General features: G+C 41.0%; 1 protein-coding gene across 1 annotated transcript in view; it reads left to right on the forward strand.

Moving 5' to 3' along the window:
* The window catches only part of DST (dystonin), a 353259-nt gene that overhangs the window by 23702 nt on the left and 315211 nt on the right, over positions 1-14346 (forward strand). The window contains exon 4 of the mRNA XM_063313467.1: positions 6161-6368. Within this exon, the coding sequence (XP_063169537.1) occupies positions 6161-6368 (208 nt within the window). The remainder of the gene's footprint in view (positions 1-6160; positions 6369-14346) is intronic.

A 14346-nucleotide genomic window follows, 5' to 3' on the forward strand; every position in this document is an offset into this window, starting at 1 on the left:
AAAAAACATTCCAGAAGGCCAAGTCAACCACTGATCCACTTCTGTTAAGTCAACAGGAATTAAACTTGACTTGTAGGAGACTTTACTAACATCAGATCTGCATTTACTAATCAGCTGAGAAATGCTTTCAAAACTAATGCCATATTTGCAACATATTTTGTTAACAGTTTTGAAAGAACACAAAATGGCAAATGTTCCTTTTTCACAAGTATTGCATTACAGTACATGAAAACCCAATTTTCAGGACAATGCTTACATAGTGTGGTTAATTAAATAATGAAGGTCTAAATAACATTTGTTGCTTGCCTGTGTGACTAAATGTTGATGTTCCTTTATGAAGAACACTACCAGTACACACACACACACACACACACAAGTCCTTTGAGTATTTTATTTGAACTATTCCTTTGTTCTGTGCAGAATTTTGTGTGTGTACTTTCTGCATATTAGTGCTGGCACTTTGAATGGAAATGTACTTCTGCTCAATAACCCCCTCTCCCCCATTCTGCAGCCCTTCTCACCCCAAATTCTTCTGAAGAGCAGTATTTCAGGGATTTAGGGGGAGGATCTGGTGGAGTGACCCTTAAGTTTGAGCATACCCTGAACTTTAGATCCAGTCCACAGTCCATCTCTGTCTGTTGCTCCAAGTGAAAACTAAAAACTAAGACTTACTTCTTTTATCTTATGAGTTGGCTTGAAATCTGTTTTTGTTTTACATCCTAGTACTGCTTTTATATTCAGAGTAAGATGTTGTACAGTTATGACTCATTGTTCCATTGTGTGCTATTTGATAAGCCTGTGTGTTCTGGGAATACTTACAATGTACAGGTTAGAGTACTTATTTATTTGTGGAAGCAAATCTAGCCTCACTGATCTTCACCTAGTAACCTCATAATCCGATTACTGCAATGCATTCTACCAGGAGTGATCTTTCAGGGTAGTCTACACGTTGCAGCTGATGCAAACAGCACCAGCTGGATTGCTAATAGGACAGCTAAGCGAACCTTATAGCACAGGACTTGAAGGTGCTACATTTGCTGCCTGTTAGCAGCTAGACTTTAATGATTCAGGACTCAAGTACAGTTGCTTCTTTTAATACCATCCAGTTGGTGTCCTACTCAGGTCCCTCTAGTTGCTTTGGCTCGTGTGCGGATCAGAAGCAGGAGCAGCCCCCCAGCTATGAGGTGGGCCATATGCTGTTCCCAGGCTGCCATATTGGCCCCCTAGTCTAAGTCATAGTTGTTTCCCTGCGATCAAGTTGGTTTGCACACTATTTTTGCTAAGCCAAAAACAAAAAAACAACAGAATTGGTTGGCTTAGTGCGATGGGTGATGCAGGTTGTTGTGTTGAGCAGCCATTAATTCATCCATTTTTTGTTTTGTTTTTGTTTTTAATTGCAGTCTAATTGCATTTATATTGTTGGCCATCACATTTGGTAATAATTCCAATTAAAAAAAACTTTCTAGCCAGCAGAAAATGCTCATATTAAAGGAAAAACAACTAGGTCAGATACATCCAGTAGAGGGAAGTGGTGCACAACTATTGAACAGGATATTGGTAGCATTCAGCTACTTTTCTTCAGGATGTTTTTTTTTGATGCATTTGTTTTGTCTAAAAAACTAAAAATAAATCCTGTCGTGCCATCATCAAAGCGGTGATACTTTTTATCATTCAGCTCAAAGCACAGATAATAACAGTATTATGATTAGGGGCAGGAAATGAAACATTAATACGAGAATGCTGTTTCTTAAAGTCCTGAAGAAAAATATAAGAAAACAAATTTATAAATTAAGAATACTATCTAAATGAAATGCATCACACATTTACTAACAGCAACAATGGATGTACAGGAATAAATAAATTTTGAAAATGAGCATGTTATTGTCTCTCAACATTAATGGTATCGAAAAATAGTATATAGAGTATATCCATATACAGGTATTTCACACTTCATTGCAAAGAACTACAACAGGAGGTTACTAAGCAATCTAAAGGTATAACTTGAATATTCAAAGTCCATGATAGATAGCAGGCAAATAAAATTCTTTTTCTTCTATTCTGCAGTGCTTATAAAACTATTGTTATTTCAATTTTTGTTTTTCACTTTACAGACTATTAAGTAGTTAATTGAAATTAATATAAGACTGTAAGTAAAGAAGTAATATCATTAATCAGAAGCTGGCCAAATTATACTGAATTGCCATTCAGAGGCCAAAAGGGAGCTTGTTTAATAAATATTTCTTGGGGGCCAGAGTCAAGGGCCCTCATATGGAAGGGCTGGTCCCTCGGAACCATAAATCCAGCCACTGAAAGAATACTCAGCCCAGCTCACCTCACATACTGGGGAAAATAGGAGGAGGGAGGAGTATTAGGTATGTTTGCTGCCTTGAGGTATTTATAAAAATAATAAAGGCAGGATAATAAATAAAATAATAAATAAATAAATCAAGAAAATCTTAATAGCTAGGCCTCTGAGATAATCAAATGGATAAAAATGCCCTCCTTTACAGCAAATGCATAATGTTTCCTGTAGTATTGATGTTTTATAAACTAATACAGGCATACCTTGTTTATTGCGCTTTGCAGATACTGAAGTTTCTTTTTAAAAGAAAATTGAAGGTTTGTGGCAACCCGGCATTGAAAAAGTCTGTCAGTGTCATTTTTCCAACAGCAAAAGTCTCACGACGATTAGCATTTTTTAGCAATCAAGTATTTTTTAATTAAGGTGTGTACACTGTTTTTTTTTAGACATAATGCTATTGCACACTTAATAGACTACAGTATAGTGTAAACATAACTTTTATAGGCCCTGGGAAATGAAAACGTTTGTGTGACTCGCTTTTTTGCAATATTCACTTTATTGCAGTAGTCTGGAACTGAACCCGCAATACCTCCAAGGTATGCCTGTATATTATACAATTTATATTGAGTTCATGTCCTGTGTCACTTTTGTCCTTTGTGTGGAGAAGCTTGTTGAATCTATGTTTCCCTTTTGGATCCCAGGAACATCCCAAATCATTTAATTTGGAATGAACTGCAACAAAACTAAAGAGACTATCAGCTATCAGTGTTTTTTATATGACACAACTACCCAAAAGTAAGCCCCATTAAACACAGTAGGATTTGCTTGAGTGTACAAGATTACAATTTGCACTACAGAATATGTTATCGGAAGGCCTTGGGACTAGGCTAACAACTTCCCTTTCAAGGGTAAGAAAGAAACGGATATTGGCTGCATCTGCATGTCATAGTAAGCCAGAATATGGTTTGTTCTTCCTTAGTGTGATGCTTGAACTCAGTTACTGTGATTTATGGCATAGGATTAGTCAGAACTAGGTCTTTTGTTGTTTGTTTACTGAAAAGTATAGTATTATTTGTGAACCTAGTATTGCCACTGATTTATGCAAGGTGATGCAAAACCTAGAGTTTTTGTATTGTGCAATTAAACCACATTTTTTGCTAATTCAGAGAAACAATTACTGCATTTAAATTTCTGAACGCTTATAAAAATCTGAGTCCCCCATCCATAAACTCTTCATATGGTTTAATAAGAAATGCCCATTAGTTTTCTTCCTATTTTTAACCATATCTTTTGATTGATGAACTTTTCCACATGATTCAGCACAAAGAAAGGACTGATAAACCTGATTTAAAAGAAGCTCTTCTGTAACTTAGTTTTAACCAAGGATTACTAAAGCTTAAAGCCAATATTTATTTTGAATGTCAGGAGATCATGCTTCTTTTGAGCATATGGAGAAAAAAATTAATGGAATTATCCTTCTGAGATCTAAGGTCATGAATGGAGTTAAGTCTTACAATTTTCATTCTTTTCTTAGAAAATAAACATGACTTGTTTTCTTCTTTAAATAATTACCAAACTAGCAGAGAATCTCATAGCGATCGCAGTGTGTGGCAACAGAGGAAAGGCTGTTCACCATCTCATAATCAAATACGGAGGCTGAGGTATGATTGCCAAATGAGGAATATAAAAGCAGTTTGCATCTCTCATTTTTTCCCAGTTACTGGAATACAGGACTGTAGAGAATAATGAACCATGCAACTACTGTAATATGGTAAAAATATAATAAAAGCTGTGACAAAACTTTGAAAGCATGAGTTGCTAATTCACTTCCAAAAAATACAAAGCTGCATTAAAAATATAGGTATTGGTCATGATCACTGCTAGGCTGACAAAAGAGCAAAAAATATAGCAAAATAAATATTCTAAAGCGGCCTTTTTCAACTTTTTGACCCTGGAGGAACCCTTGAAATATTTTTCAGGCCTCAGAGAATGAGCCCTGCACATTCAGGGTCAAATACAAGCCAGAAGTTACAAAATTATTATATTCGTTTCATGTGTAGGCCTGTATATATGCATTAACAGTGTTCTTAAACTAAAAATAAAGTAACTTCTTCAATGTGAAATTGCCTGAATTTGAAATAATTTTTAAAACAAATCGTGATCTCCCTGGGAACCCTTAGTGACCTCTCACAAAACCCTAGGATTCCGCGGAACCCTAGAGAAACCCTGTTCTAAAGGAATTGAGGATCTGAAGAGGGTGCTTGAAATGATCTAAATGTGGTGACTCCTTTTCCTTATTAGAAATGTATTGTGCTTTATAGTGTCACTTGGTTACTGATGTAGTGACCCAACGCCTGTTTTCATTGCTGTTATATTGGGACAGCAATGGTTTTGGTTGGATGATGCTATCAAACCCTACTGAGGAAATGGCCTTAATCTGTGCTAGTGATGCTGTCACACAGTATGTGTTTTCTCACCAATTGGCTCACTCCAACAGGCAGCTGATGGGAATTCTCCACAAAGATGATCACAAGAGGGTGGCAAGAGATGCACTGCATAATAATGAAGGCAGGCAGAGAGTGCCACCTGATACTGCTAGCTAGTTGTAGGTTCATCTAAGAAATGCTGTAGTTCAGAGAATTTATTTGGTAGAATTTATTTGGTAACTATCATGGGAAAAGAAGGGATGGTGTGGCTGGAGGGAGAGAGCATACAATCAGAAGTCTGCAACCTGGCCCGCTGCTTCTCAGATGGTGCAGCCCAGATGACACAGCAAAGGACTAGCATGATCTCAGTCTTCGATCCATAAATGTAGCCAATGTTTTCCCCTGAGGTGGAACGGGAAATCAGAGAACCTCGTATCTCCCAGGGTTCCCCTTCTGTCCCCCCTCCATTTATCATCACTGACTGAAAACTGCCCCAGGAACAGCAGGGTTTGAGGCTTTCCAAGAGAGTTGAGCAGGACGCCAGAAGCACCTTTCTCCCCCGTTCTTCGTGCCTGCGCTGCTGCATTTCTTGTTTACATTTCGGGTGGTGCGGCTTTAGCAGCTCGGTGTCGACTTAAAAGATGGGGTCATAAATCGAGCGGCGCGGTATTTACCACCACGGCCTCGCGCAACCTGCCTTTTGTGCTCTCCTGGCTGCCCAGAGAAAAGCGAAGCGCCGCATTTCCTGCCCGGCGTAGCCAGGGCGGTCTGAAAGCCCGGTGAACTGGGGCGGGGGAACGTTTTGGGAAGAAGTTAGACACCTTCTAGAAAGGAAGGAAAGGGACTTACCAGGGCGTGGTTTTAGAAATGGAGCTGCCATCGCAAAGGCCCGCATCCTGGATATGTGAGCTGGCATCTTTCCCTCCCCCGCTATTCATTCAAGAGCGAACGGCTCATTTTTCCTGTAGCCTGGTGGGGGAGCCAAATGTCGTTTTGTAGCCCGGAGCTGCTGCTGCTGCTGCTGCTTTTAAAATTTATCTCTTCCCGGTCCCCCGTTCCCTCTTGCTTTGATTCTTGGGCAACTCGGGAGGACCTTTGTGAGCTGGTTGCTAGAGCACCGGGCCACCCATCTTCCTGCAAACCTCCCACAGATGCATTTTCACTGAACCTGTTCGCCGCGGCGTTGCAGGCTGTGGGATTTAGTACACCGGCAGCGTATAAGCAACAATGGTGAGCAATTTGTCCACCGACCATTTGCAACATGGATAGCTACCAGTCAGTAGCGGAGGGTGGGTAGTGTCTGTTTCAGGTTGATTTTCCTAGAGGGCGATCTAAACAGCGAAAATTATTTGATTTTGAGGAAAAAAATGTCTACCTCTGTTGTTGCTATACCTGCTGTTCTCACGATTATCTTTCCTCCCTTACTCTTTAGAGCTCGGGAAACGCTTCTTACAGATGCTCCATTTCTTCCTCTGCGGATTTTTCCGACGACGATGATTTCAGCCAAAAATCTGGCTCCCTTTCTCCGGCTCCGGGTGACACCCTACCGTGGAATCTACCTAAACACGAGAGATCCAAGAGGAAGATTCAAGGAGGATCCGTGCTGGACCCCGCTGAGAGAGCTGTGCTCAGGATAGCCGGTAAGAGAAATGGGAGAGTAAGGTATGCTGAGAAGTTCCATTGTACGTTGGGGCAGTGTATTTGGATTTGTGTATTACATAGAGTAGGTGCCTAAAGTCTTGATTATTGTTTGTTTATAGTGTAATTCTATATACAATATGCCGACTCAGAATTAAGTTTCATTAAGTTCAGAGGGACTTAGCATTGTACTTCATTGTAACCCAGGGCTAGGAGACATCACCGATCAGCGGGGTCGGTTTTCAGGGTCGGTGACTAAGCTATTTTAGCCTGCTCGTCTGTCTGGGCGGATAAATGTGTTTGGGGTGGACGTGGAACGGCTGCAGCATCTGCAAATGCAAGCGTTGAACTTTCGCGCATTGCATTAGAAGTGAAGACCGCGAAGAACGTTGTCCGTGCGATGTAACGAAGGCAGATGGCTAACATTGACGGGGGGGGGATGTACTTAACTGCACCCTCCGACCTCGCAGAAAACGCGCGTGCTATCGGGCTATGGGAACGCTTAAACGGTTTGGGCGCATTTGAATGGAGTTCGTCCTTCGTCTAGCTGGCCTTGTGCTCGAGGCGGCTTGTGCGGGTTCCGGCCGCTATGTCGGACCGTGTACCGCCCCACCAACAATATAGGGAAGAGGATCTGGCAGGGCACCCAATATCAGGCAGCGCCAAGAGAGTTTAGTCTCATTTGTTTTAAATTGGTCTAGAAGCTTGCTAGGGCAGCCTGGCTGGAAATCGAGAAAGCAAAGCAAATTGAGCGTTGAGAAAATATACAGCCTGCAGTCGCCAATATTATTCCCAGGGAGATCTTAGAAACAAGAACCCGTGGTAGTCCTATCGCCTTTTCTTCCTAAAAAAAATCCGCCTGAAGCGCTTGTAAAGCGTACTGTGAAGGCGTGGAGTCGTTCTATCCACCTGTTTGTTTCTAAAATTAGGACGCCGAAGAGACGGTTTACAGGTCTCGGTGGAAGCTCGGGAAAATGAAGGGCGTGAGAAAGAGTGTTGGCTCGTGGCCCCGTATATAGCTCCCTGTCCCTTCATGGGATCCAGGGCTGCAGTTTGCATATCACTTCCGGAACTTGCCCTGGCGGAGATGAAACCGATGAGGAGGGAGGGGGAGACGCTCTCCAAGCCGCCTGTTCCGGTGACCGCCAGACCCGGGTTGCGGTGGATACAGGGGCGTAGGAAGACCGAGGTCTCTCCATTGTAGCTGATGTTTGGGAAAGCATGAGGCGCTGCGAAGTCACCCTCTTAGATTCTTAGAAATAACCGGCTAAAAAATAAGAAAGGCGGGCAACTGGAACAATATGAGGATTGCTCTCTGAAGTCCTTCGTGGGAGAAGGGTTCTGTTTTAGGCACGTTGAAACTGGGAATAGGGATCGGATATGGCTGGGGCAAAGACGGGGCTAGAGATCATCGGATGCAGCGGAGCAGGGCAGGCGAATTCAGTCTAGGGGTGTGCGGGGTCAGAAGAAAGGGGGCGGCTGCAAGTGGGGCGGGAAACCGAGCGCCAGTAGCGCATGCGTGGTCATTGCTGAGAGAGGCAAGTTGCTTCGAAACAGTGACCGGCGGTGACACCTGCAGGGCTTCTTCGCTTTTTGGCCTTCCGCCACTCCCGGGTCTAGTGCGGTGGTTTTTATTGTTGTTATTGCCGGCAGAAGCGGTGTGGGGCGCGTGCGTCCGGCAGAAACGATTCTTCTCTCCAAACGGATCAGATGGGGGAGGGGGCGCGCCGAGTTATTCTTGGCATTGCGACGACATGCCAGGAGCTTCTGAGAAGTGACCGAGGGTGGTGGCAGGAGAGGAGGAGATGGCCAGCCAACCGGTGACCTGTCGCTGGACAGAGACTGTGCCCGAGAAGCGAAAACTACAGCATTCGAAAGACCGAGAAAGAGAAGGAGCATAGGCAGAGAGGGCGATTTAATAACCTCCGTTTCGCAAACCAGATTTTGGAAGGAAACCTTCCGCAAAGGAGAGGCTTTCCAGAAAAGGCTCCGTGAAAGTGCATTTTAAGGACAGCCACTTAAAATACAAAACTCTGTTTGGTCGTCCAAAGGGAGGTAGGTCTCCCTCCCTCTTCGGAGAGCTGTAGGTTTTGGAAACTGGAGAGAACAATTTGGAAAGAAGGAACACTTGGCGGTGGGTCTGATATGTGAGCGACAGCTGTTTCAAAAGGCGAACAGCAAAAAAACTCTGGATCTGATTGCGCCTTTGGCAAAATGAGAGAAAAAGCAGGGCCGAGGTAGCCTAATCCAGATTGGCACAGCATTCCATCCATAAGCGGTGCATTCCTAGGTTTCAACCCTAGTGCCTCTGAGCACGTACACTGGCCATAGACACAGATTTCTATACTGTGTATCTGCACAGCGATGATAAACCTTAACGCATCCCTAGAGTTTCACGAGCACGCCTCCCCGCCACATATGTTGACAACATTCAAGCCCTGGCTCTGATTCCGGCAATCGGTTAAGAGGATGAAAGGAGACCCCTTAATACGATAGCCCCGTAAAGTCCCTTTCCTATTGGAATGACAGCCTTCGTGTTGTGCTTAAATTTTAAACCGGGCCTCTTGCCTCGAAGGGTGCCTTAGAGCAGAATCTATGCAGGTTTACTTCGAAATAAGTTCGCTGTGATTCGCGCTAAATTGCGAGCACGGGTTTCCTTAAAACGAGAGCCAGGAGGAAATGCCTGCGGCGAGCTGCTTGAGGAGCCCAGAGTCTATACGGACTGCGGGAGATGTGGAAGCAACCCTGAGCCAGAGGTCACCTCCAAAGCCGGCTCTATGGCATCCATGACTGCTTCCCCTCGCCTGGTGCGCACTCCCACCGCCTTTGAGCCCGAAGCTCACGAAATCCGAGAGGGAGGAAGCTCGCTCCTTATTGGCGGCACACACGTGCTCCCACGCCGCTGGGGGAGGGGGCATGGGCGTTTCCTCGGTCAGCTTGCTCCGCGGTAGCCCCCTCCTTCCCTTAAGCCTTCTGGTGCTGCTCTCCAAGGCTTCCTGGCGGCCGGGAGCCTCGGTGGGACCTGATCAAGACAGGGTCAAAACTTCAACCATGGCTGGCTCTATTTCCCCTGGTGTTCGTGCCTATACCGAGGAACAGGAGTACCTGCAGGCTTATGAAGATGTGCTGGAGAGATACAAAGGTAAAGTGTTAAGTTGTGCCCAAGCTAATCAAGGAGAATGATTAATGGGCTGCAATGCTGATGATCTACCGGGGTTGTAGAGGAACAGGTGGCAGAATCAGGTCCCTGGGACTTCCAGTCTGCTATACAGGGCTGCCAATAGAAAGGCAGAAAAGAAAAGAGTACAGAATCATGCTGAGATCTGTTGTCTTACAGAAGTGGAGGGATCATTTTGAAGGGTAGAAGGTGGCTTCTCTTCACTTAAAACAGTTAGGAGCTGCTATCCTTTTCATCCCTTTTTGGGATGAAAACACTGCTGATATATTGCTGAGATGATTCTGTGCTGCATGATAGTTGTCTACCAAAAGAACTCTTTTCATTTTTGCACTAGTGAGTTGCCTTCTGAATAACTTAACAAATGCTGGCTAAATATATTGTTACACACACTATATTGTGGGCATGATAAAGCCAAATTAAAAACAAAAATACATGTTAATACTTTCCGTTGCCTTGTATATCGGTGCTTAAAACTCCATCCTGTTGAAGCTCACAGACAACTAATGTTATGAGGATGACTTAGCATCTTGCATTGGGCAAGGGCAACAGCATAAGGCCTTTTTTAAAAAAAACTCCCTGTAATTTTTAGCCTCTATTGGAAAATTCATTTTCTTCTATATATTAAAAAAGCTGGCTTTATCATTTTCTTATCCAGGAGATATGAAAAAAATGTAGAGTGTACTATATATTCTTTTGAAGTAAGATTTCTTTGTAGTAATGTTTAGAGCAATGTGACTATTAGATATTGTAGTAGCTATAGCCAATGTTTATTGCAAAAGACGACGTTTTCGTTGGACCCTGCTCCCTTAAAAATTGCACCTGTAACACTTACAGCTCTTTGTGCCAGCAGTACTAACAAAGTCTGGAAGATTGTATTCACATTAAGCAGGCTTTTAAGTGATCTCTATCAATAGCTTTTAATGAGATGGCAGAGGTATCCTGCCTTTTATTTTTCATCATTCAAAGAGAAAAAAATGATCTTTGTATTCAGCCTTTAATAGACTTTACTAGTTACAGTAGCCTATACTGAATCACCCTCACTTACAATATATGGAGCATTAAAAGGAGTTTGATGACTCCTTTGTGTCTATAACCAATTGTGTCTGCGCAATGATGGATCATGTGCTACATCTAACTATTAAAAGAATTGTTTATTTTTTATTTATTAAACAGATTTATAAGGCTGCCCAACTGACACATGGTGACTCAGGGCAGCTTACAAAAATCATTAGGTTACAATTAGCCAAGTTTTTGCTAGACTGTTTAGGAAGAAGGAATATCATTATTGTAATAGTTCATTATTAATACTTTGATAAAATCTACACTAACTCTGCTTTAGTAATAAAAATTGAGCTATTCAGTGTAACAATTGTAAACCTGTATGACACCTTTTTGTAATTTTAATTTTCTTTCCAACTTCTAAGTCTATCAAATTTCAATAGTATAATTCAATGTATAATGGAAATATTTAAAATTTACAAGTCAATTGTTAATGGTATGGAAAGAGAAAGCTAATTTTCTGTATGTTTACTTGGATTAAATATCTTTCTTCACTGATTTGTATTAATTGCCTCATTTAATTTATCTCTTTATTATTATGTAGGAATTTGAACCCAGTTTTCTTCATTCCTAGTCAAAGATTCTGAAGCCTCTGTACCAACCTGGCTTTATGTATGTTGCACATACATATTCCCATTGACCAGTTCTTTTTCCCCATTTATGTTGGAACCTCAGTAATTATGGAAAACCTTACAGTGAGCCAAATGTTTCCATATATTGTGAATCACATAGACACAATTATGAAGGCACTGCCGTGTGCCTCAAACTTGGGTACATATTCACTGCCTGCCTGGGGTTGTACTTTACTATTTTATGTGTCTAAACATTGATGGAATATTTCTTGCTTCTAACTCAGTGATAGGTCATAGAAAATTTGTAAATCTGAATGCACCTTCCATTAATACTAAAAATTGCATCCATGCGAGTTCAGTAGGACTTGGAATAGTATTGTGGTGTGGCTGGAGTTAACAAAAACACAAAGCGTATCTTTATTGCCAGAACACAAAGAATTGGGGAGATCTCTTGCTGAATTTAGGAATGTGGAGTCCATTGTGTACTCAGATTGTAGCATGAAGTTATTTCTACAGTTGTGAGATTACCTGTTTCTTTTTCCCTAGGCAGGCTGTGAAAGTGCAACATTCTCCAAAGAACTGCTTGGGCCAGGGACATTAAGTTTGACATTTGAAAGATAGATGAAGCTTTACAATGATAAAAAGAGAACAAGGAACTAGTCTGAACCTCAGCGAATCCTATTCTGTTTCTTTCATTTTTAAAAAAATGATTGATCAGTGTGGTCATCAGTGACTTTATTTGAAAGCTTAGGAAATACTCACTTTGAAAAGACCCATAGGCTTTTGTACTCACGGTGGAAAGAAACAGAAAAGTAATTACAGAATAATGTAGTCTCAAGCCATCAGTATATCATTGATGACTTCACTGGAATGACATCCTGATGACTTGGAATGGTCACTGACCTAATCTGCAAAGAATAAGTATAATACATACTGTCAATAGGGAGTGACACTTCATATAATTTTGAATATATTGTACATACCTGTGCAGAGTTCCTTCATCAGATAAATATGAGGTACAGCTTCTGCATTCTAAGATATAATCACATGCTTGATACTTTAAAATCTCCTTAGTTTTAAAGTACTCTTGGACATTATCAGAGTACTAAGTTATGTATAGCCCAGCTGTTGAATACTATAACTAGCAGAGTCAGCTGTAGAAACTTGACTGCTGATCTTGTGGGTGGGAATCACATGATACTGAGTATGATTAGCAAATCACTAGTGCATAATTTCAATTTGATACTTAATGAGTATAGATTAGATTGATATTTAAGACTGACTGCCGATCATTTACAAAGAAATATGATTGCTTTAAAAATAAAACTTAAGAAACCTTTAATGTCTGTCTTCAAAGATAGCTTCTTTGTTGTTTCTCCAAAAACGATCCAACATGAAGTCTTCTTTGCTTTCTTTTCTACAGCCTACTTAACTTTGTTCTTTAAAATAGAACCTTAACTTTCTTAGTGCTTTAAAATCAAAATTACAGAACAAGGCACCATATTTCAATTATGATGTAACAAAATCATGTCTTGAAACATTTAGCTTAAAAATCCCAGTAATCTCAGAGTGCATTCTTGACAGTCTCGGTAGGGAAACAGAGTCATGTGAAAATATGTGGGCATAGATTTTTATTTGTAACATCTTTGTATCTATTTTTCATTCATTCGCTATGTATTTACTAGTTATACACACCCTTGAGCTGAAATAACGGTTTTATCATGAGAACTGGACTGATTGTCATACTGAATTGAAATAAGCTTGTTAATTAAATTTGCTCTCCCCCTCGTAGTTGGAGATGAGAAAGAACCCAATTTTGTTGAAGGTATCATGTACCAATTTAAAAGAGCTTACCCTTCCACTGAGTTCACATTTATAAAATACCCTCTTTTATGAACCAGTTACTTTGGAATAAAACATTTCATCAAATCTCAGCTTAGTTGGGACTGGGTGGTCTTAGGCAATACGTGGTCTCTCAGCCTGTAATGGTATGTGGGAATGACCTTGGGAGACGGGGTGAAGAGGTACTGCCAAGGGAACTGTCAGATAAGAGACAGCAGAGCGTGTAGCTGGATAGTGGGTGGGGCAAGAGGCTCAGAAGGGACCTTCCCTAGTTTCTTGGGCTGTAAAGGAGACGGCAGGAGAACTGTACTTTCAGACTTGCAAGATTCTGTTAATGTGGCTTTACAATAAAGTAGGATTAGCTTATCTGGTTGTGTTTCCTGTCTGGTCTACCTAGTAAGGCTGACACAGCCTCAGTCCCCACCATTAAGTCTATAATATGAACATAGTCATAATGATCTATCTGATAATGGCATTTTTAAGAATTAGTGAAATGAGGTGCTCATTATCCAAGAAACTAGCAAAAATGGGATCAGAAGACAGCTATTAACCCACCAAAGATTCAGTTGAAGTTTTATAACTATATGATGATAGGACCTTCTGACAGCTAGTTATTCATACAGTGATGCTGATATTCCTTCCAAATCTTTGTAGCATTTATTTTTGAGTAGTGTGGGGCAAAGAAATGAATTGGGGATAATAGAGTTAGGGATGGGGTTGGAAGGATTATCAGGAGGCTCCTGTGAAGGATACCTAACATGAAGCTGAATTACTGTGGGTTCCTCTTCACTTTCTGTTTGAAAGTGGCTTATTTCAGAATCTCAAAGATCCCTTCAGGGTTTGGATTGGATAGAATCAGATTTTTTTCAAGGTTTGGGTTAGATAATATTTATTAACTGCTTTGAACATTTAGCAAAAGCATGGTATAAATAATAATTACTATTTTCGATCAATTGATCCTCCTAATTGTATTTAATTTCAAATATTGTTTATACAAGGGTTCATTAATATTTAACTGAAATATACCTTTACCTGCTTGATATAAAATTGACATAGGATGTGATAGGTTTTTGTTGTTCCTTTCTCTGATTAATTGGAGGCATAATAGATATTTTAAATAACTTTGATAAGCTGGTTCCATGACATTTTCACATGACATTTTCTCATAAGTGCCTGTTAAAATTAACCGTATGGATAAACAGATACCCGTCATTGGTTTAAAATTTTGCCATCTAAATAGCACTAATTTTAATTGTCTTTCTGAACAGCTACAGTGGTAGATGAAGCAGATAATAGCAGCACTGAAATGTGCTTAAATCTTAGGTACAG

Source organism: Candoia aspera, chromosome 1 (assembly GCF_035149785.1).
Source record: "Candoia aspera isolate rCanAsp1 chromosome 1, rCanAsp1.hap2, whole genome shotgun sequence".
In the NCBI taxonomy this organism is placed as follows: Eukaryota; Metazoa; Chordata; class Lepidosauria; order Squamata; family Boidae; genus Candoia; species Candoia aspera.